At 38.9% G+C, this 22,240-nt stretch overlaps 1 protein-coding gene across 1 annotated transcript in view; it reads right to left on the bottom strand.

Annotated features, from left to right (window-relative positions):
• The window catches only part of SKAP1 (src kinase associated phosphoprotein 1), a 298,649-nt gene that overhangs the window by 45,233 nt on the left and 231,176 nt on the right, over positions 1–22,240 (bottom strand). The window contains exons 5-6 of the mRNA XM_049861482.1: positions 2,840–2,917; positions 1,872–1,955 (exon numbers count right to left, since the gene is read on the bottom strand). Of these exons, the coding sequence (XP_049717439.1) occupies positions 1,872–1,955; positions 2,840–2,917 (162 nt within the window). The remainder of the gene's footprint in view (positions 1–1,871; positions 1,956–2,839; positions 2,918–22,240) is intronic.

Genomic DNA, 22,240 nt, shown 5'->3' with positions numbered 1-22,240 from the left:
AAATGTCCTGGGCACAATAAGAAGTAACTGGCGAGAAGGGAGCCATGCAACAGTGCTTTCTGACACCAGAATCTTTTTTGTTAAAGTATCTCTCCTTGTTCTAACTGGCCACTAAAGTGTTTTGTTGTTTCTTTGGTCACCAGATTTTATTTTACCCTGACGGAAAAACGGTCAATAAAAGTCTCCAAATCTCTCACTCTTGCTCTCTCTCTCACCGTGAGTAAAAGAATCCTGAATGAAAGGATGTGATATCTGGTTTTACATCCAGACATGCCAAACACTTACTGAAGTGTAAGGAAAATGATGAGTATTTTTACAATGATGCAAATGTCCAATTAGTTTAAAGATTTAAAAAATAATAATAATAGTAACACCTGGCTTGCTCGTATGCCTAGAATTCAGAGGAAAACTTGTGGTTGGTGGATTTGCGAGTAGGCTAGGGGTTAGAAGAACAAAGGGGACTTGTTACTCAGTTTTCAAACTATGCTGCTATCATTTCCAAGTAGGACTTCTCCCTTTACCCCAGGTGGGAAAGGCTCTGAGGAATCTAAGATGGTAAACCCTGATGAAGGTCAGCGATACCTGTTGTAGGCAGAGATAGGGTGAGGCAATTGCCACAAAACCAGAGGGCAATCTTAAGGATTATAAATCACTCAGCAAAGCTGCAGTTCTTTCTTTTGCCTTGGTGCCAAAGGTACAGGAAGTCTAAAGGCAACTGGGCAGATATCTGATTAAGTCCAGTTCCTAGACTGGATATGTGGAGCCCTGGTGGTGCAGTGGTTAAGAGGTCGACTGCTAACCAAAAGGTCAGCAGTTTGAATCCACCGGCCGTTCCTTGGAAACCCTTTGGGGCATTTCCATTCTGTCCTATAGGGTCACTATGAGTCGATGGCAATGGGATTAGACTAAATAGGCAGGCACTGGGAGAGGAATAAGTTTGGGAAGGGAGGAGCATGGGACGGGAGAAACAAAACGATTAGAAGAAAAAGGATCTATTCTGGACCACTGGCCTCAGGAAAGCCCCACAAGAACTGATGCTCTAACTTGTCTTTCTTCTTGGAATTACTCATGGGGCAGTCCAGCTCTGCAGAAGGGTATCCCGTATTTGAAGCTTTGCATTCATGTACAAGGAAAATTTCTAGCTTGTATTTATTGGTAGATGCCTCCAATTTGTACTTACATCCTCTAGTTTCACAAACTAAGCAACTGTGTTAAACACGGACGTGAGGTCTTCTAGGGATAGCTCATGAGTGCTGTGCTTGATTGAGTCGGTGGTAACTCATTAAGAAGCTGCCTCTGGCCTGAGTCAACACTTCAATGCTGCTGCCATCTGGCTGAAGGGTGTCTCCTGGGCACAGCAACCATTTAAGTCTTAACATTCCATAGCTCTAGGGACGTCCACTGGCTTACTTCCCAGTAGTTAGTAGGGTAACATTCAGAGCATGCTCTTAGAGACTTTGGACTGTAGGGGTCTATTTCTGGACCACTGGTAAGCTGTTTAAATCTTTCTCAGAGTTATTTTTTTCTCAATATTTTAACCATGTTATTAATAACTATAAAGAGTTTTGAGGTTCTTTTCTTTAAAAAAGAAACCAAAATGTTCAACTTTGATAATGTTATTAGCCATAAAAGATAACCCTTTTGATATGCTGATCACACTATGATAGTTTTTAATGGTTAATGCTTTCTAAATTGAGCTCTGAGTTTTCAGTGATGGGGAAGTATTATTTACCCATTTCTATTTCTTTCCCAAGCATGTCCCTTTATGGGTGTTAGTTAAGGACTGCTACCTTGAGATCTAAGTGCTTGAGAATTTACGAAGTGTTTGCATCCAGGAGTGAGATGCTGCTGTGCAAATGAAGAACACTTACTTTTCTCATTAGCGTAGTAGTAGAAGAGGCCTCTGCTGACAACACACCATCGCTTCTGCCACTCTGATCCAAAGAAACTAGGATCTAAACGGAACAGCAGTCGGGGACATAAATTCAGGTAACTACAATCACTGAAGAGTCCGTAAAATCCAACAACACACAGTCCAGAGTGTTATTGTTTTATTTCTCAGGTTAATGGACTGTAAAACCCTCCCTTTCACTCCCACAGGTTATCCCATATTGACTCAGCGTCCAGAGGACTAGCTCAGTTAAAGGTCCAAGTTCTAAACAGGGTTCCCTGCTCTGCCCCCTCACAGCTGTCTCTCTAGCTAGCTTCTTTTATATCTTTCAGATTCTAATCTCACCCTGCATTTTTCAAATTCTTCATGACATCTTTATGTGCTGCCTTTTGGTAAACAAACATGATGCTCTAGGCCATGGCCATGAGAAAGGCTTTCTTTATGCCAAGCCTGTCAGTGTCAAATCTGGGACTCCAACCCTAGCAGTACCATATTCTAATCAAATGAGTTAAGGGTCCACATCTGGGTTTGTCTGAAATTTGTAAATGGGTTGCTTCACATATGATATAAAAATTACACTCTTGGTAGAAAAGTTTCGCCCCTCATGGGAACACACTGAGCGAAGAGGACAAGAATATCATCATTCATTCATTCAGCAATTATTTATTAAATACCTATTGTGTGCAAGGCACTGGGGTTACAGTGGTGAGCAAGGCAGAGTCAGTCTGTCCTGACGAAGCTAACAATCTGGTTGTATTCCGAAGATTTTGGGCCATCTCTCTTTAGCCTCTGCACAAATACCACACTTCTTTTCTTTCCTTGGCTTTTGCCTTACGCCTGCTTACCACAGTGTTGGGCACAGAGAAAGCACCCAATATGCTAGTCCTCTTTCTCCTTATCTCCCTTCCCTTCCTGGAATGTTCTAAGATCTGTGGGTCTGATCAGTACCTTTGCTTTTCTTCTCCAAGTATCCTTGCTTGATGATGTTATCAAGTTCTTGAGCTCCTCTTATGATGTCTTCCATTCCTAAAAGAAACAACAGCAAACGCTTTGTTGAAATCTGACAAAATTTTCATCCATTTAGGCTACTTGAACTAAGGTACATTAATGAAGGGGTGCAAAAATGCAATTGCTTAAATACAATATAACACAAAACAATTTCTATATGATTGGAAAAACTTAATTTTCTTTCTTTCTAATTATATCTAATGCTAAAATCACTTAAAATTATCTAAATATACATTAGTTTGTGGTGTGGGGAGGTAGCCTAAATATGTACTGATTGGCAAGAAAAGGACTCTGGGGAATTAAGAATTTGCTGTGGATATAAACTCCAAATTGGATAATTCACATTCAGATAATCAAAAGTCAAATAGCTACCAGGATAGACAAGCTTTAATGAGTGACAGACTTCACCATAAACACATTCACCTCAGAGGGAGCTATAAACACATTTTTTTTTTTTTTTAAACAAACTGAAAGAAAGTCACCTTCATGGAATAAATTTATTAAGTTCACACGAAGCTGAACTTGGCAATAACTGCCAAATCCTGGTTTCTTCAAAGTGTGGGAAAGAGTTTAAGAATGGTACAAGCATTTACAAAGAGAAGACCCTGGAAGTGACATTGGCCTTTAACTGTATGCTGTTAACATTCCTGGCTTTCAGTTAGCCTCGTTAGGTACACATTTATTGAGAAGTCAAGATCCTAATCCATTTGCCTCCACTGGGGTTTATATTCACTTTACAGAAGGGAGGCGCAATGGACAAAGACAAAGAAGAAGGACTTTACTCTTCAAAAAATAAAATGTAACAAGAACAAAAACAAAACAAAAACTCTTTTAAAGGCACAAATCTGTATTTCTTAATTAGGAAAAATGAAGGTAGTAAGCTAGCAGAATCTTAATATTTATTCTTTTAGTGCTCAAACTCAATGTCTTTTGATTTGCCTTAAGAATTTTAAGAAAACAAAGCAAATACAAAACAAATTAAGGCACAGTCATATATGAATCAACTGGGTCGCTTATGCAATATTGTGAGAATATGGAGTGAAAATAATGTTTCAACTGTTCATTGAACACCTCCTAAAATAACTAAGATCAATAATTTACTCAGTGGTGGCTATGAGCCGGCACTTTGTTCAGTGCTTTACATGCTTTTTTTTGTTTGTTTGTTTAAAAATAACATTTTAAGACAACTTAAAAGGCAACTAAAGCTAACTTTTGCTTCTAAGCTGTTTCAATTTAATTTTTAAAATGAACATCAGAAGGGCTTCTCTTTTTTAACACATCTATGTACCTGATTCTTTATCCAATTTCTCCTTATTGACAACTTCCTTGCCATGCACTATTTCCATTTGTGTGTTTTACAGTTAGCAAACTCTGTGGCTGCCATAAATCCTCCCAGATGGGTCTCAGGGTGCACACACAAGATGAACAGCAGCAAAGGCAAGTTCATTTTTCTAGGATTCTTTCATTTCTTCCACCATTTCTAATGTCTGTCTGAAAATTCTAATATTCCTCTGAAAATGTCCTCCAAGAAAACAAGAACAGATTCTGCTGAAGGGGGATGGAGGATGGGGTGAGGACCTGGTATGGTCAGAAGGCCCTCTCAAAGAGAACTCAGACTCTTGGAAGCTCTGACTGTCAAAAGCTTACTCCTAGTAAAAAAAAAAATTTTTTTTTTGCAACCTAGAGGACTAAAAATTAAAGTCACAGAGGATAAGAAAGAGAAAACAGAATGCTCCAAGCTTGGGGTTTCCACCTCCTCTTTCCCACATTTTTTTGTTTTGTTTTGTTTAAGGTCTTGTTAAACTTAGAGACATGGCTTCTTGTTAAAGATGCCAAGAGCCTGAATCATAAAAGACATGTTAAACGTTTTATTAGAATTCAAACCTCCTTTTTTTAATGCAAATCTAAATGCCATTTTATGGAACATCTATAATTATGAAAATGGGAAGACACTGCCTTGTGTGTGGGGAGAGTCTGTGAGTATGAATATTACATTAATGTGCCCACACCAGCTCACTGATCCTGCTGGCAGGAGCATAAAAAATGCTTGAGTGAAACTTTTATTTAGATGTTAAGACTCCAGGCCCCAGCGGGGTGACAGAGACGGCCCCTGTGAGTTGCCATCAGAGAGAGAGCTTGAATTGAATTACCCAGGGGGGAAGGAAGTAGTGATGAGCACTGCTTCGCTTATTTAATTTCATTTACTTTCAGTACATTATCAGCATGAGGCTTTTTCTCCCCACCAACTGAAACCCAAGAATGCCACCACCAAGAAAACAAAGACATAATGCAGCAGAGATATCTGAACTCCAAGTTGCTAATTCCAGGAGACTGGGGACAGCACCATCACTACCTTCTCGCCCCAAGAGCCAAATCTGTTTTTTTTTTTTTAATGCTGTATGTTTGTATGTAGTCGGTAAGGTGTTATTTTACTTTTTTGCTCATTAGCCGGAGTCTGTACCCTGGTGGTGTAGTGGTTAAGAGCTATGGCTCCTAACCAAAAGGTTAACAGTTTGAGTCCCCTGGCATTCCTTGGAAACCCTATGGGGCAGTTCTGCTCTGTCCTTTAGGGTTGCTATGAGTCAGCATCGACTCAATTGCAGTGGGTTTGTTTTTTTTGGTTTGTGCTGATGTACTGAACTCTCTTGCCTGGTTTCCTTTATACAAGTGGGAAAATGGAATTATAGATAGTTTGCGGCTATGGAAAAAAACCAGGAAATCAAATCAATATTCTATTGATTGTCTACTATGGAGAAGGCACTGTTTGATGATTACAGTAACAGAATTGCTGCCAATGTACAGTTGACTCTGAGCTCAATCTCATTATCTCTATAATCCTTCAAATAAATTCAGACAACCAAGATGGGATGCCATTGTGACAATCAAACTGTTTCCTCTTTCAGTGTCAGCTCACGGTCCTAATGATCGAAAACTGGTGAGCCTGAGAATACACAACACAAGCCACACTGTAGGGTGAGGAAGCAGGAGGAGTCTGTATGCCTGAATCCACACCTACTGGCAAATGAACAGATCTGCAGAGAGCTACTTAACCACTAATAGAAAGTATGTAAATGCTTTGCAGGATGATAATAAAAATAGGAAGAAGCTACAGACTGTTGTATAAGTTGCTATTTTAAGTCAAAAGCATTTATATTTAAGTATACAATTAAAAAAAAGATACAGGCTTTTTCTCCATTTCCTGAAAAAAGATATCACCACCATAATGACAAAATAGGAATGATTTAGATTTATTAGGAATAAATGACCCTCTTGGATAAACCTAAGGGTATATCACATTATATCTGCACAAAACAGAATTACATTAGTGTCATAATCTCTCTACCACTAAAAAAAAAAAAAAAAAATTTACCACTACACCTAACTAAATCTCCCAGAATAACCCATATAAAGAAAAGATTCCCTTAGCTGAAGGATGTGGGGCAATAAAGATAAGATTAACAGAGAAGTATGTTACCCAGAAGTGATGGCCACCCAACTTCTATGGCAGATGAAGATAAAAGAAATTCTCAGACATCCTCTCCTCATCCAGATTCCTTTTAGCTCTTGTATCCCACCCATAGCCCACTCTGCAATAAAAACCGACAGGGTAGGATTCCATCTCTCAGTGCTAAACATGACTCCCCAGTCAGCTACGCACAGCAACAACAATGGGGACCCTTTGGAGTGTGATACATTTCCATAAAGCAGTCAATAAAAAAGACACAGGAGCTTATGTGAGTCACGGCCTATTTAACCAGCTGTGTTCTAGCCCACTGAGAAAAGAGAATTGGAAAAATCAGTTGGCAACACCACAGCACAAGGCTAATAACACAGAAGGTCACATGATTTCCACTACAAAAAGGCCATCACTAGCTGAAGCCACTTCAGAACAAACCAGGTGTCCACTAACTTTCATTAAAGGCAGCTGGCTAAGTCTCTTGCTAAACCAACCTGAAAAGAAAATCAATGATTTTTTAAAAACACCTTTTGTTCAACTTCCCCCCTTGAATTGTAGACTTTGTCCATTCTCCCCCTTCCTTTTAATTCAAGTTTTTAAAAAATATGTTTGAAAAGGGATCAAACCAACTCTCGCGTAGAGACTGATAGCTATCAGGGTAAATTCCAGGCAGGGTAAAGTTTTCTAGGCTCCTTTATTAAAGTACCCATGATAAAGAACCTGGGGTTTGGGTGCATGATGTTGGAAAAGACATAATATTTGAAGGCTGAGTATGGTCAGGTTCCATCTGTAATTCCAAGTCACTCACAGATTGCTGCTGCGTGCATCTGTAGACATGTGCAGAAATACACACTACAGCTCAAATGTACAAAGGGGGCAGAGGCCATTGTGGGTGAGTGGGTGGATTAGTGTTCTCCTGGTTGGTAGTTGTTGATCCCAAATCAGTTAATTAATTTTTCTCCTTGGCATTTGGTTTCTGTGGCCTTTAATAACTTTATTACTGCTTTGCTTTTTGCATTTTTGTGTTATTCTTAAGACTTTTTCACAATTTTGAGGAACCAGTCAACAAATGATAGTTTGAGGCATCTGGCAAAGAGTGTTCTGACCATAATGCTAACAGGAAAGTTGGTTTCAATGTCTCTTCCTCTATTTGTCCCTTGGTACAGCTTATATAATTCCTTAACTTCTATGGTTCCATTTGATATCCATCTGTGTTTACATTTAATCCTCATACCTTTCTGTCATTGTGCTTCACATATTAAGGGATTTAGACCAAAGCAATGTAAAGTGGAAAATTCTAAATCATTAATAATAGACTTAGGATCTGAAAGTTCCGAAAATATGGTAACTACTTGAGCAGATGGCTTTAAACTAACTGAATGGAACTGTTCATGAAGAAATAAACTTAACAGGAGATGAAAAGAAGAGAATCAATACAACATACTTAATCAAGCTCTTCAACCAGCTGTGACATAAGAAATTGGGAAACAAAGTAAGTACAATTGGAGCCAGGCTGAAGGAGGCCATAAAACAGGGTATTATACATTTGTGGTTAGCAAAATCAATAGAAGATAACATTCAGGAGACTCTGATGGACTCATGTAGCCCCACCAATTTTTTAAGGGCTTTAAAAAGTTCTGTTAACCCAGGTAACAGAGCAAACAGAGTAAAAATCTGTGAAAGAAATCTTGTTTTACCGAGGATACAGAAAATTCAATGATAGGTCAAGTAGTACCAAGAAAGAGAGCAGATAATTGGTGAACAAAATATAAAAAACATAGTTAAAAAAAAAAAAACCAACAAATTTTTAATCTTCATTTATCAAACATTTTTACATCTCATTTGAGCCCCACAATAAGCATATGTGGTATGTATTATCATCATTTCCACTTTACAGACTAGGGAACTGAGGTTTAGTGAAATAATATGGCTTGATGAAGGTTGCTCTGCTGGAAAAGCCCACATTCTTTCCACCACCCCAACATTCAGATGAGAAGACACAACCAGAAGTGGCTGAAAAAAGATAGGGTCTTTCCACCTTACTCCCCCTAAAAGAGAGTCCATTTAAATATAGAAGAAGAAACAGACACAAATGTGTAGTTATTTTTAATTCTTGATGTCCTGGCTGATTAATCTATGGAATTGCTTCCTAGTGCAGGTCTGTGTGAAACCCAAAAGGTAAACAGATATATAGAGTAAAATAAAAGAAAGTCTGAAAATGCAATAAAGGTATACACAGTGTAAAGAAAATATAAGCGGAAGCAACCTGGAGCTCTTAAAAAATGCTACCTGGTCACCAAGCAGATAAGGTCACCAAGACCTCATCTGACACAAGGGTGAGATCTAAAAAAATGAAACCCTGTTCCAGCATAGGGCTCATGCACTAATCTTGGATATGATTTGTTTACTCTTTAAGGAAGAGGTCTTGGTTAAAAATAGAGAAGGATTTTTAAGCCAAATTGGTTTATTTTCATAAAATCTCTCATTAATAACACCAAGTCACAAAGTAACATACAGAAACCGTGAATATTCATGGAGGATGAAGAACCTTCTCGTTCCTACATAGAGGCAGTACACACCAATTGACCAGGAAGCCTGTGGTCTTTGGGAGTGCTCCTTTCCCACACCATCACTTACAATGGGGTTTTACTTATGTGAAGTGAAAATATTAGGAGAAAACCTTCCAATTCCAGGTAAAATAATTTCATCACACTAGCTCTAGCATCTAAATAAATGGCAATCATCAACAACATTTGGTAGATGTAAATAGCTCAGCTTAAAGAATTACTAACTTAATATAATAATACATTGATTCTCAATCATGGTGTTATGACAGTGGTGTGTGTATATATATATATATATATATATATATATATATAGTGCTTTAGATGAAGGTTTACAAAGCAAATTAGTTTCTTATTAAACAATTGATACACACATTGTTTTGTGACATTGGTTGCCAACCCCACGACAGTCAACACTCTCCCCTTCTCAACCTTGGGTTCCCCATTACCAGCTTTCCTGTCCCCTCCTGCCTTCTAGTCCTTGGCCCTGGGCTGGTGTGCCCATTTAGTTTCGTTTTGTTTCATGGGTCTATCTAATCTTTGGCTGAAGGGTGAACCTCAGGAGTGACTTCAGCACTGAGTTAAAAGAGTGTCTGGGAGCAATATTCTTGGGGTTTCTACAGTCTTTGTTAGACCAGTAAGTCTGGTCTTTCTTGTGAGTTAGAATTTGGCTCTACATTTTTCTCCAGTTCTTTTGTGATCCCCGTCAGAGCAGTTGGTGGTGGTAGCCAGGAACAATCTAGTTGAGCTGAACTCAGCTTGGTGGAGGCTGTGGTAGTTGTGGTCCATTAGTCCTCTGGGCTAATCTTTCCCTTGTGTCTTTGTTTTTTTTCATTCTCCCTGCTTCAGATGGGGTGGGACCAGTGGAGTATCTTAGATGGCCACTCACAAGCTTTTAAGACCCCAGATGTTACTTACCAAAGCAGGATGTAGAACATTTTCTTTATAAATTATGTTATGCCAACTGAGCTAGATGTCCCCTGAGACCATGGTCCCCAGCGCTCAGCCCAGTAATTTGGCCCCTCAGGGAGTCTGGATGTGTCGATGAAGCTTCCATGACTTTGCTTTGGTTAAGAAGTTGTGCTGACTTCACCAGTATTGTGTACTGTCTTACCCATCACCAAAGTTACCACTTATCTATTGTCTAATTAGTGTTTTTCTCTCCCCACTGCTCCCCTCCCTCGTAACCATCAAAGATTGTTTCTGTTTATATACCTTTTCATGTTTTTAAATAGTGGTGTCATACAGTATTCGTCCTTCTGTGATTGACTTATTTCATTCAGCATAATGCCCTTCAGATACATCCATACTGTGAGATGTTTCACAGATTTACCATTATTCTTTATCGTTGCGTAGTATTTCATTGTGTGTCTGTACCTTAGTTTGTTTATCCACTCAAACACTTAGGTTGTTTCCATCTTTTTGCTATTGTGACATGGGTGTGCATATGTCTATTTGTGTGACGGCTTTTATTTCTCTAGGATATATTCCTAGGAGTGGGACAGCTGGATGATATGGTGTTTCTATTTCAAGCTTTTTAAGGAAGTGCCAAATGGTTGTACCATTTTGCATTCCCATCAGCGCTGCATAAGAGTTCCAACCTCCCTACAGCCTCTCGCACATTTGTTATTTTCTGTTTTTTTTTGCTTTGTGCCAGTAACATATTGGTGTATTTTGATCAGTTGAAGGGGTTGAGCTAATGAGCAGAGATTTTGAATAATTTACTTTTAAAATAAGAATAGATTAAAAGTTTTCCCATAATAATAGCACTCTCTTGCATTCTGATATGTTTTCTTAAGGGGAAAAATCTATTAAAAATAACTTATAGTTTATCTTATTTACACATCTGATATACTATTAGAATCACGGCAATCACGAATTCCCACAATGCTTTGTTTCCTTGAAAAAACTGTGCTTATTCAAAATTGTGGGTATTCCTTAAAAGTGTGTTGAGCACATGAACGTTGGTGGACAGGTGTTATAGTGGAAAAAAGATTGAGAATCCTTGAGATCTCAACACAAATAGTTTAAAACCAGGAATCCTCTTGTGTCTTCTGACTTCATTAATTACACATATCTGTAATCCAGCATTCTCAGTTTTATTCTTATCCTAGAAATCTATCCTTAATTTAGAACCACACAGATACAAACCGTGTGAAGTCTCTCTAGCAGCTAAACCACAGTAAGTGTTAACAGTGCAAAGTGAGAATCCTGATACAAATCCGGGCAGCAATGCTTCAAATGGCCTCGTGATTCTAGAAAGAAGATTTAAAAATCCCAATTTGTCTTTTTACAAATCTTGGAGGATCGACATATTTCCCCCTCATTGTGAGACAGATCACCATTACCATGTGTGATTTCATTATCATGAGAACATATCTTTAAAAATGAATTTAAAAATAGCATTGTCAAATATATTTATTTAGTAGTTCAATGGACTGTAATAACAACATGGAGAAAAGGAAAGAAAAAGAAAACAGTTATGCTTGGGTTTGGAATTTATTTTTAACTGGTTCACTTTCTACCTGGCTGACATATTGCAGCCAACAGTCATTTTTCTAAAACACAAATCTGGTCATGTCACATTCCTGCTTAAAACCTTTAGCAGTTCTCTACTACCTACAGGACGAAACTCAAACTCTTGAACATACAAAACTTTAAAATAGCTGTCTTCACCCTACCTTCCAATTTAATTTTCTTCCAACCCCACACCTCCCATTTAACCAATATTCCAGACTTTGCCTTCTGGAACATGCCACATACCTTACACTGTCAGGCCTTTGTATGTACTGTTTTTCCTGTTTGAAATTTCCTTTTTCTCGACTCCCATTTTCCAGTAGGGAGTGCTCCTTTAAGACTCAGTTCAAAGGTGATATTCTCAATTGTTATCTGATTTCTTCAGGTAGAACTATTACTCTCTATACAGCATTTATGGAAACCCTAGTGGTGTAGTAGTTAAGTGCTATGGCTAGTAACCAAGAGGTCGGCAGTTTGAATCCGCCAGGCGCTCCTTGGAAACTCTATAGTGCAGTTCTACTCTGTCCTGTAGGTCGCTATGAGTCGGAATCGACTCGATGGCAGTGGGCTTTTGGGTTTATACAGCATTTATAGCACAGTCTGGCTCCCAGGGACCCTAAACTTTTTCTCCAATACTTTCCATTCTTGGCTCTTTGCTTAGGTTTACGTAAGACCTTCAGTTACTGTGTAAAGCTGCTAGAAGCCTTGAAGAGGGAAATAGAAAAAGGGCTATTCCTAGGGAAAGGAATGTAGCAGGCCTGGGTAGAAGGCAGTAGGGGTCCTAGAAGGGATAAAAACAGATCTTCCATCCACAGGAAAAGAGATGACACTATGGAAGAAATGACGTGAGCAAAATATTGTAGTGTTTGGATTGAAATGGAGGAAGGAAGAAGAATCCAATACAGCTGAGCACCTGAGGGGATGGGCCAGAGTTTGCAGGCAACTGTCTAGATAAGGAGAGCCAGAATTAGATGGAGAAGGAACTGGAACATGTAAAAAAGCTGTGATCCTCATGATTGCTGAATTTATGAGGGATTAAGAAGGATCTTTCCCTAAAATACAGAGAGTAAACTCTAAGGATTTTGGTTCTAATTGTTTAATTTCCTGATGCCCAGGGAAAAGGTGCCAGTGGGAAATCTGGTCCCTTTCATACAGGGCAGTGCAAGTCATTATTCGTATAGCTGTTTCTCTCCATATTCCCAGGCCTAGCACACACAGTAGGTGCCTGATAAATGTTTGCTAAGCTGAACTGAAACCACTTCTAGCCTAATGGGACTTGTGACCTAAGAAGGCAATATGGGAATGACTATTTGTTAGATAAATCATTTTTGTCTGAGCTACAAAGAGTAATTTTTGTTCCGTTATGCATTTACTATTTTAATCTAAGGCTGGTAATGTGAAATAATGTAAAAAGAGGAAAGAGGAGTGGTTTGAGAAAGGAAGAAGTGAGGAGTGCAGAAGTGAGGATGAATAACGGTATTAGAATGACAGAAAGATTTTGGGAAAAGAATGAGGGGAAAAAATGCCATAAAGCTCAACTAGAGAGAACTGAACATCTAAGTCCTATTTTGTAGCCTCATTGGGACACCAGTTCTCTTTACCACAGACCTTATCTATCCTCAGGAAAGCATCAAAGGATGAGGTTCAGAGGAAGCCAGAAACGGGCAAAGGACTGAGCCAAATTTGAACAACTTAATGACTGGATAACCAATTACTTTTCAGAAAATAGCTGTTGATAGTTTCTGAGCTACAGACCTTGGGCAGTTGAGAACTTGGCCTCTTCTTATAATGTTTCCCCAGTCTCGTTTTCTCTCCCTGAGAAATGACATTTTTCTGTTTGAACTTCCACAGGTACATTAGTTTGCTACCTTTATGCAAATATTCTATGTGTGTCTGAGCACTTAATATTGCTGATAGTGGAGGATACATGGAGATTAGCATAATAGAATCTGGAGTCTCTATTTTAGTTACTTTCCAAACCAAAAGATTTCAAGGAAGAATCAAACAACAATAATTTTGCCTTCTCCATGTCTTTCCAGCAAAAGACATTCAGATATCATCAGAGCACTGCATCAAGAAAACTTTAAAGCAAACAAAGCAGAAAATAAAACAAAGACTCAGGAACTAATTATTGTGATTCTCTGAGGGCATTTCGGGGTGGGTGATCTAATGAGAACTCTCACACCCCATCAGGAAGAACATGATGGGAACGCAGTGATCTTAGCAATGTGGGTTTGACCTGGTATGTATCATCCATTGGACAGAGGGCCACTCCTAAACCAGACCTCACTCCCTGACAGCTCCCTGGGTGTTTCTGTGCAGCAGTGTAAACTCAGAGGCAGAAAAAAAGACGTCATCTATGATAAGGTACCTTCAGGGCAAAAACTGCCCCTTTTTCTTTTTAGTTGCACATTCGATATTTAAAAATCTTTCTTGATTGTTTTATTTCATCTGAGAAAACTCAAGCAAGTTTGAAGTAAGTCTAACTTTACAAGGAAAAAGAATTAGGAGGGGAAAATGAGGGTGATGTTTCTAGATCCAACCAAGTCACCAAGTCTGTAATTGCAAAATAAAAACACTAAATCTCAATGTCTATTTGCACAGCTCATTAACTAATGGCTCACACTCAGCAAACGTTAAAAAAAAAAATCTTTAGCAACAAATACATTTGGGAAGTTTCTATGGAGACCCATTCTTCCTTATGATCTGAACTAGGCCCTGCTACATTATGCTGTGCTACTGTTGGATGCATCTATCTGTCTGTCTGTCAGTCCTTATTGCTCATTTAGAAAGTAGCAGATCAGGAGGAGGCAAAGCTGCTTCTGTCAAACTGTGCTGGAGAGAGAAAGTGAGCACACCTTTCTCCACTGAACATTATGAACATTATGGCAGGCACTCGACCTGCTCCGTTACTGGGACGACATGATTTACAACGTCAAAAGGGAAAACCTAAATCACCAAGTAATGAAAACATTAAAGTTAATGCATCACAAGTGAGGAATTTATTACCATTAACTCCAATAAACAGTTATAAAACACTCGTCCTTTCCTGTCTACACACAGGGACACAGATCCCCGACTTCATTAAGCTCAACTTTCTTTTCTTCTTCACTAGACCAGTCATGTGTGTTTGAATCAACCACCATTTATTGTTAAGTGGACTGGTTCATTTTCCAGGACTGTAGAAAACTGAAGGCACATCCATTTTGCTTCACGGCACTTGGTGTAGACGAATGAAATAGCAAAGTTTAGAAGACATGCAGCTTGGTATTGCTATATAAGTTTATTTAAAAGTCCCTAAAATGTATGTCTGACAAAAGCAGAGTAGCTCTTCCGAGCAGCCCTTCTCAGAGGCAAGTATATAAGTAATAACGCATAGCGAGGAGGGTGGCATATTGGATGCCAATGCATGTCAGGTGCATTTAACCAAATAATTTTTCCCTTGTTATTGTTTGGTATAGCACCTTGGAAGCCTGAGATGGAATCCCATTTCCTTCCAATATTTTTCTCTGCCACAGGGCCATACCAGTTTATTACCTTAAGGTTTTTCCATGAACCAAAGAGGCTGCACATATTGGATGGTTAAGGTAGATTGGCTCTGGATTCATTTGTTTTACAGGAAAAAAAGAACTAAAGAATCATTTTGGAAAGCCAACTCTAATTGTGGAGTTGCCTGGGTGTTAAAAGCAGACAGGAGAGGCAGCATGAAATTCCTGGCTTCCTTGGCCAGATAGTTATAATAGTAAAAATTATAATAAACATTTGTATAGCACCTTATTTAGAGCTGGTCAAATGCTTTCACACATGCTACCTCCTTAGTTCTCATACAGACAGAAAGACCTCAACTTTCGGAAGTTGAAACTGAGGCTCAGAGAGGGTATGTGACGTTCTAACACAGTTGGAAAGAGGAAGAACCAAGACATAAACTCAAGTTCTTTAAAGCTCCAACTCCAGTGCTTTTTTTTTTTTGCTACACCACACTACTTTAACATTTCACTTAATATATAATGTAGTCATAACTGTAGAAGTCTAAGTTAAGATGAAGGATGCCTTAATTCTAGATATCTCAGCAAAATTTCATGGTTTTTAGGAACCCCACTCTGCTAAGAATGGCTATAGTACTGTTAAAGGAGTCACCAAGCCCGGAAGTTGTCCAGGACGTTCAGTCCTGAAAAGGGGTCTGATTTTCGGCATTACCAGAGAAGAGGTAGGCACTTAGGTGATCCACCCATATGTAGTTCACAGGGATGCTTAGTTTTACCCAGTGTGTGGAACTGCTGGGCTTCTCATTGGCCAAGCCATTGCAGAGCATAGGAAAGGAGGGACTAGAGAGGTTCTGATTAATACTTTCTCAGACGCAGAGTATGAGCAGCATACCCCACGTTACCAAAGGTGAGAGTAAAACCAACTGCTAACAAGTAGCATAATTTCAGAAGGTAGTCATACTCGTCAAGGAGTCCTTGAGTGCAGCAGTTAACCATTTGACTACTAGCTGAAAAGATGGTGGTTTGAATCCATCCAGAGGCTCCTTGGACTACAGGCCTGATGGTCTGTGTCTGAAAGGTCACAGTATTAAAAACCCTATGGAGCAGTTCTACTCTGCACATATGGGGTAGCTATGAGTCAGAATCAACTTGACGGCACCTTACAACAATAAACAAGGTACCCTAAGGAACAACTCTTAGATGGAGAGGTTCTAGGGCTCTTCAGCGGTGACAGAGTAAATGATCCAGCCACTCATTTTGCAGATGGGGAAACTAAAGCCCAGCCAGCCTGATTATATGACACCCCCCAAGGTAATACGACTAGTTTGTGGTAGAGTTGAGAAGTGAAATCAAGTTTTCCAACTCTAGTTCAACATAATGTCAGTCTTTTACTCCCATAGCCAGGTAAAATGATCTGCCAGAGGGTTATTTTTGTGGGTAAATTAAACCAGGGAAGCCCCAAATCTTGGGACACACAGTCCAGTGGAGAGTGAGAAGCCATCCTGAAAATGAGTGGATTAAGTAATAGTCCATGTAGTGGACATTAAAGCCCCCCAGCCTCCTTTTGCTCCTCTGCTTCAAGAACCCTGGTAGTCAAGTATAATGGCACCACTAGGAGATTCATGGATCCTCATTCAGTTAAAAAGAAAAAAAAAAAAAAAAAGGTCTCAGAGGAAAAAAACCTACTGATATCGACATTTGGGAAGCCCTAAGCAGAATAATTGGCTGCCTGTATCACTCTAAACTTAAGAGTCTAATGTGAAGCCCATCAGTTGTTAAGCTCTGCCCCTTCACCCAGAAGTTTCAATCTGCTTTTTAGTGCCTCACTTTTAAATATAAGCAGGCATCTGAGGACAACCAGACATTTGCAGAAAAGCTTCCAACATGAAAGACAAAGACCAAAACATACAACAGATAAAAGGAACTTGGAGGAAACAGAGTAAATCTAGGGAGGAGAAAAGAAACTTAAAAAAAATCATTAATATTCCCAAATGGATGAAAAGACATTGCATCCATGAAATAGAATACTTAAAAAAGAACAATCAGAGAACAGGAAAGGACATTTGGAAATTAAATGTATGATGGGAAAAATTAACAAAATCAATAGATAATTTGGAAGATAAAATTGAGGAAACCCGATAGAAAAGAGTGCAAAAAGATATGTGCAGTTCCTCTCCAAAAGCAGGATGAGAAGACAGGAACTGGTCAAATGGACCCAGGGATCCAGGGGTGGAAAGCGGGAGTGTACTGTTACATTGTGGGGATTGCAGCCATTGTCACAAAGTAATGTATGCGTAAATTTTTGAATGAGAAGTTAACTTGAGCTGTAAACCTTCAACTATAGCACAGTAAAAAAAAAAAAAAAAAGAAAGAAAATAGGGCAAAAAGACCAAGGAAAGGAAAAGGGAATACATAAAAATATTAGAACATTGAAAACAGACAGGAGGAATTGATCAAAGGAATGAAATTTCTCAAAATGAAGAGTATGAGTTTTCAGATTGAAAGGGTGCTCCCAGCACGTGAATTAAGAGACACTCACACCTTGGTTATCACTGAAATTTCAGAACCCAAAGAAGAGCAAAGTCCTAAAGGCTTCTGAATTGGGGTAAAAATAGGTCACATGCAAAGGATCAAGAAATAGAATGGCACTGTACTTCTTCACAGCAACACTAGAAGCCGAGGAAGCAAAATGTTCCAAATTTTGAAGAAAAATTATTTCTATCAGCATTCTTACACCCGAACTACCAATCAAGTATAAAGGCAGAATAAAGAGGTTTTCAGACACGTAAAGTCTCAAGAAATTTACCTCCCAGGTAGCCATTCTCAGGATGCCACCAGAGGATGTGCTCCATCACCAAAATGAGGGAGTCCATCAAGAAAGTACGTAGGTGGCTTTGGATCCAAAATACGGGGCTCTGATAAAGGAAAAAGACAAAGGGAAGTCCCAGAGTAACAGCTGTCCACTGGGCCTCAGGAACAGCTGTCCAGAGTGGGGAGGAGGTTGAAGGTCTCCAGGAGAGATGCTCCAAGAATGACATGGAACGGAGAGGTTGTCTGATGTGTTGGACCACAAAGAAAATGGTATTCGGAGAAATGTTACGATTCTGTTTGAAAGTCTGGGAAGAACTAGGGATGGTGAGTTAGAAAACTAATCAAATGAAAAAAAATCAAGGCATTTACCAACTCTTGGAAAAACAAGAAATAGAATTCAATCATAGAACTTGACTAGAGATTGGCAGTAAATAATATTTATACAGTTAAAACAACGTAAACACTGAACATTGATTTCATTAAAAAATTATGAAATAACCATGTTGGGAAGATGAGGGGTGGGGAAGTGGGGGTTGGAATGGGGTAACAGTACAGAATCCTCATTTGCCAGATTATGAAATCAATAAGTAATGTCTAAAATGGATAAATTAAAAAATAAACCAATAAACCAACCCGCTGCTGTAGAGTCAATTCTGACGCATAGCGACCCTATAGAACAGAGTAGAACTGCCCCACAGAGTTTCCAAGGAGCACCTGGTGGATTTGAACTGCTGACCTCTTGGTAAAAAATAGCCATATAAAAATATTCTTTAAAAATCTGAGTACATATCAGAAAAAATAGATGAAAGAATTGAAAGGGGTTACCTTGGGCGAGCAGTATTTTGCTGTTGGGCAGGGATGACTGCTTGTAATACTATTTTATTTTTTAAAAAAACTATGTACCTATAGAAACAAAGTAGAAAATGGAAAAATTATTTTACAACTATTTTATGACAAAGTCACATATCTCTATATTTACATAGTGATGTCAATTCTAGTGGCTGAATATACAAAATTCCTAAGCTTGACATGGCAAAGGAAGCCAGAAAATAAAGAAGAAATCATTGTGGAATAAAGAGAAACAATTTTGTTAAAAATACTTACACAAAGCCATCTTTAATCAGGTATCATTTTAAGGTTATTTTAATAATCTGTAGTCTTTTTGGAGCCCTGGTGGCATAGTGCTTAAGACCTTTTGGCTGCTAACCAAAAGGTCGGCAGTTTGAATCTACTAGCCACTCCTTGGAAACTCGATGGGGCAGTTCTACTCTGTCTTATAGGGTCGCTATGAATCAGAATCAACTTGATGACAATGGCTTTGGTTTTTGGTAGTCTTTTTGCAATTTTAGGACTCACCTGCAATTCTAATATTGTACTTTGTATCTTAGGTCTAATTCTGCTTAAGTTCTTCCTACATTGCAGGGGATCTACAAAAACAGGAGGCCTCTTTCCACTGGAGATCTTTATTTCACAAGTAATAAAGGAATCCCATTATGAAATCTGGGGTCAGAAGCCCAGGGTATAAAATTGGGCTGTAATTTACGGAATGTTATTGCATCATTAGGCATGACCAGAATTGGATAAAGTACCTGTAGATCAAATTAAAAAAAAAAAAATTTGTTTTGGAACCCACCATGTGGGAGGTGCTGTACCAGAGAGCATAAAACTCCTAGGATGTCCTAGAAAGACAACTTCAGATCAGTGCGAAGATATAGGAAGCAAAGACATGATTTTAATTTATAGGGCTGGAAAGGTACAAGGCCATAAAACAAGACACCTGTTGTTCTGCATTTATGTTAAAGGTTTTGCCTTTTAAAAAAATAATCAGAAACACATAATCATTATTCCTGACATAAATTACACTTTAGATTAAGGGTGGAAATCGTATTTTAAGAATAGGAATGGAAGGAAAAGTAAAACCAACTGCATGTAATTTTTCAAGTGGAAACAACGGCAATATGAAGATATATGGGCGTCAGACCCACTGGTAGAGGAAGGAGGCTGTGCTCTCTTACCTCTTATGGTGTCACTCCTGTGACCTCTACCATTTGAAATGCTTTGATTCCACCTTGCCCAAGGGACCTGTGAGGACTGAGGAAAGGGATGAAGGATGCCTGTGTCTGACCTCACCTTTACATTGTCTAATGACTGAAGGTATAAATCAGCTTTCCCCTTGAAGACTCAAGTGTCAGAAGCTCATGTGAAATGCTGGAAATATTAAATGATGTCCCTGAGGGTTTTATTGTTACTCAGTTTTCTCCTGTAACTGGGAGAGCTGTTCACATGAAGGATTCTCTCCCCCAGGACCTCAATTTGTATATAAAATGAAGTATGAAACTCCAACTTTTTGCCACTTTGGAAAGAAAATAAACAATTAATGGAGGCCACACTTAGCCCAGTGTATCTGTTTATATTTCAATTATGTCTCCACTTGTTCCCAGAGAATAGTTCACACCAACAAAGGTATGAGTGCACTCTTACTACAAATTCTTATTTCCAGGGCAATAAATCTACTATTGCTCAAAAAATCTCCAAAGACAATTCAATGTGTTTTTGTAAAGGATAAGAGCAAAAGGTCTTCCTTTTATCTATTCAGCAGAGGAAGTGTGCTGATTAGAACAGAGGGGCAGAGTGCCCGCCGCCTGGGTTCTATTTTCTAGTGCCTCATTGCGGTGTTGGGCGTGCATCTGAACCTCCCTTCCAGATTCTTTCTGTAGTTATTTTTTATCTGCGGACTTTTAAATCTTCTAATAGATCTTGATTCATTAATTCTCACACTACCGTTATAACATAAATAAATTATCACCATTTTTCTCGTGATAGAGAAATTAAAGCGACTTGCTCAAGTCTCCCCATTTGTAAATGGACAGGTAAGGAATCCCTATGCCAATCCTCAGCTTTACAAATCTCTTAAGTCTTTTTTCCTCTTCTCTCCATCAAAGTCTGAAGTACTGCTACACCAAGGATATATTCCCTACTGTAAAAACATTACATTTATATTGAGCTTAAAAAATTTTAAAGCAATTTCAAACCTCTTATTTGATTTGACTTCTATAATAGCTCTATGAGGTAGGTATTTATAGACTCTGAAAGGAGGATAACAGCTTAAACAGTTGAGAAGAAGAGCCAATGAAATACTAAGGGTTACCTAAGACATTGTAGAATCTTAATTATGCCAGGTTTGTAAACATAAGTTGGCCAGACATATGAAAATATTGACTAGCCTGGCTGTGCCTGTGCTATGATAGTGGATTGATCTCTACAGGACCCTTTGCTCTGTGTTCTAGCATCATATTCTAGGTATGAAAGGATGTTCAGAATAGTGTAATGAACTCTTTTAACACGAGTTCTCTAGCCATTGAACTATGGTGGAATTAGGGATGATGACACTGCTTCTCTAGAGGGCAAGGGAAAGTATGAGGGCTGAAGGGCATTCCAAATAGCAGACAAAGAAAAACGAAGAAATAAGGTTCTTCTCCCACCTCCTCCCCCAGAAGCCTAATCTTCTGAAATAGGCCCAGTGTTCGTTTGTAAGTAGAAATGGTGCTGTTTAAAATAGTGTGCATTTAAGAGAACTAGAAAACCATCCCTCTTCCAAAATATCTTCTCAACTGACTTCCTTAATTCCTGAAATTCCACCATTAGGAGCTCATTCCCTTAGATTAAAGCATTATTCCATGTTGAAATACAAATGCCTCTGGAGAGGTAGTACCTTAAGTGAGGCACTCTTAACCACAGTGTGGTAACAAACTGGTACATCACAGATCATTGGGAGAGGGGGGCATGGAGTTCCAGCTCTTCCAAGGACAAGGTGCAGGCATTTGTAATCATGTAATAGACTAGTGGGCAGATAGCTGATACAAGTATGACTGATGCAAGCAGCGACTCTTATCCATGAAGTGCGTGTGGTTGACAAGACTACACTGAGCTATTATCCATCATTAATACCTTAGAGCAGTGGTTCATAACTGTTGTTCTACATCAGAATCACCTGATAACCTTTTAAAAATGCAGATATCTTGACTGAACCCTAGATATGCTGATTCAGAATCATCTGGGAGTGGGGCTAAGGCATGTTTATTTTTACCAAAGTTCTATAGATGGTTCTGATGCTCAGCCTGGACGGAAAACCACAGCCTCAGACAGAATTTGTATATGAGATCCATGTCAACTGGATGGTTTGCTAGCAGAAATGTTGATAGTTGGGGGAGGGCAGATGGGGGGCCTGGGCACTGAGTACCAGAACAGGTGGTAAGGGGAAAGAGAGGTGCCAGAAAAAACAAAGTAACCAAAGGAAAGCCAGGAAAGACCCAACACACAGTGTCTACACTGCAATTTTGACAAACTATCCAGGAATATTATTACCAAGACTTGAAGGAACAACATTAATCTATGAAAGTCAGGACTTCTGCATAATGCTATTTAAGAAATGCTAAAGAAATTATTATTTATGCTTATATAATTCTGGTTTATTTCATTCTTTTAAATGGTTGAAGAAGCTACTAAT

Source organism: Elephas maximus, chromosome 19 (genome assembly GCF_024166365.1).
Source record: "Elephas maximus indicus isolate mEleMax1 chromosome 19, mEleMax1 primary haplotype, whole genome shotgun sequence".
NCBI classification, from domain to species: Eukaryota; Metazoa; Chordata; class Mammalia; order Proboscidea; family Elephantidae; genus Elephas; species Elephas maximus.
Note: the sequence above shows the minus strand (reverse complement) of the source record. Positions and strands in the feature narration are given on the sequence as shown.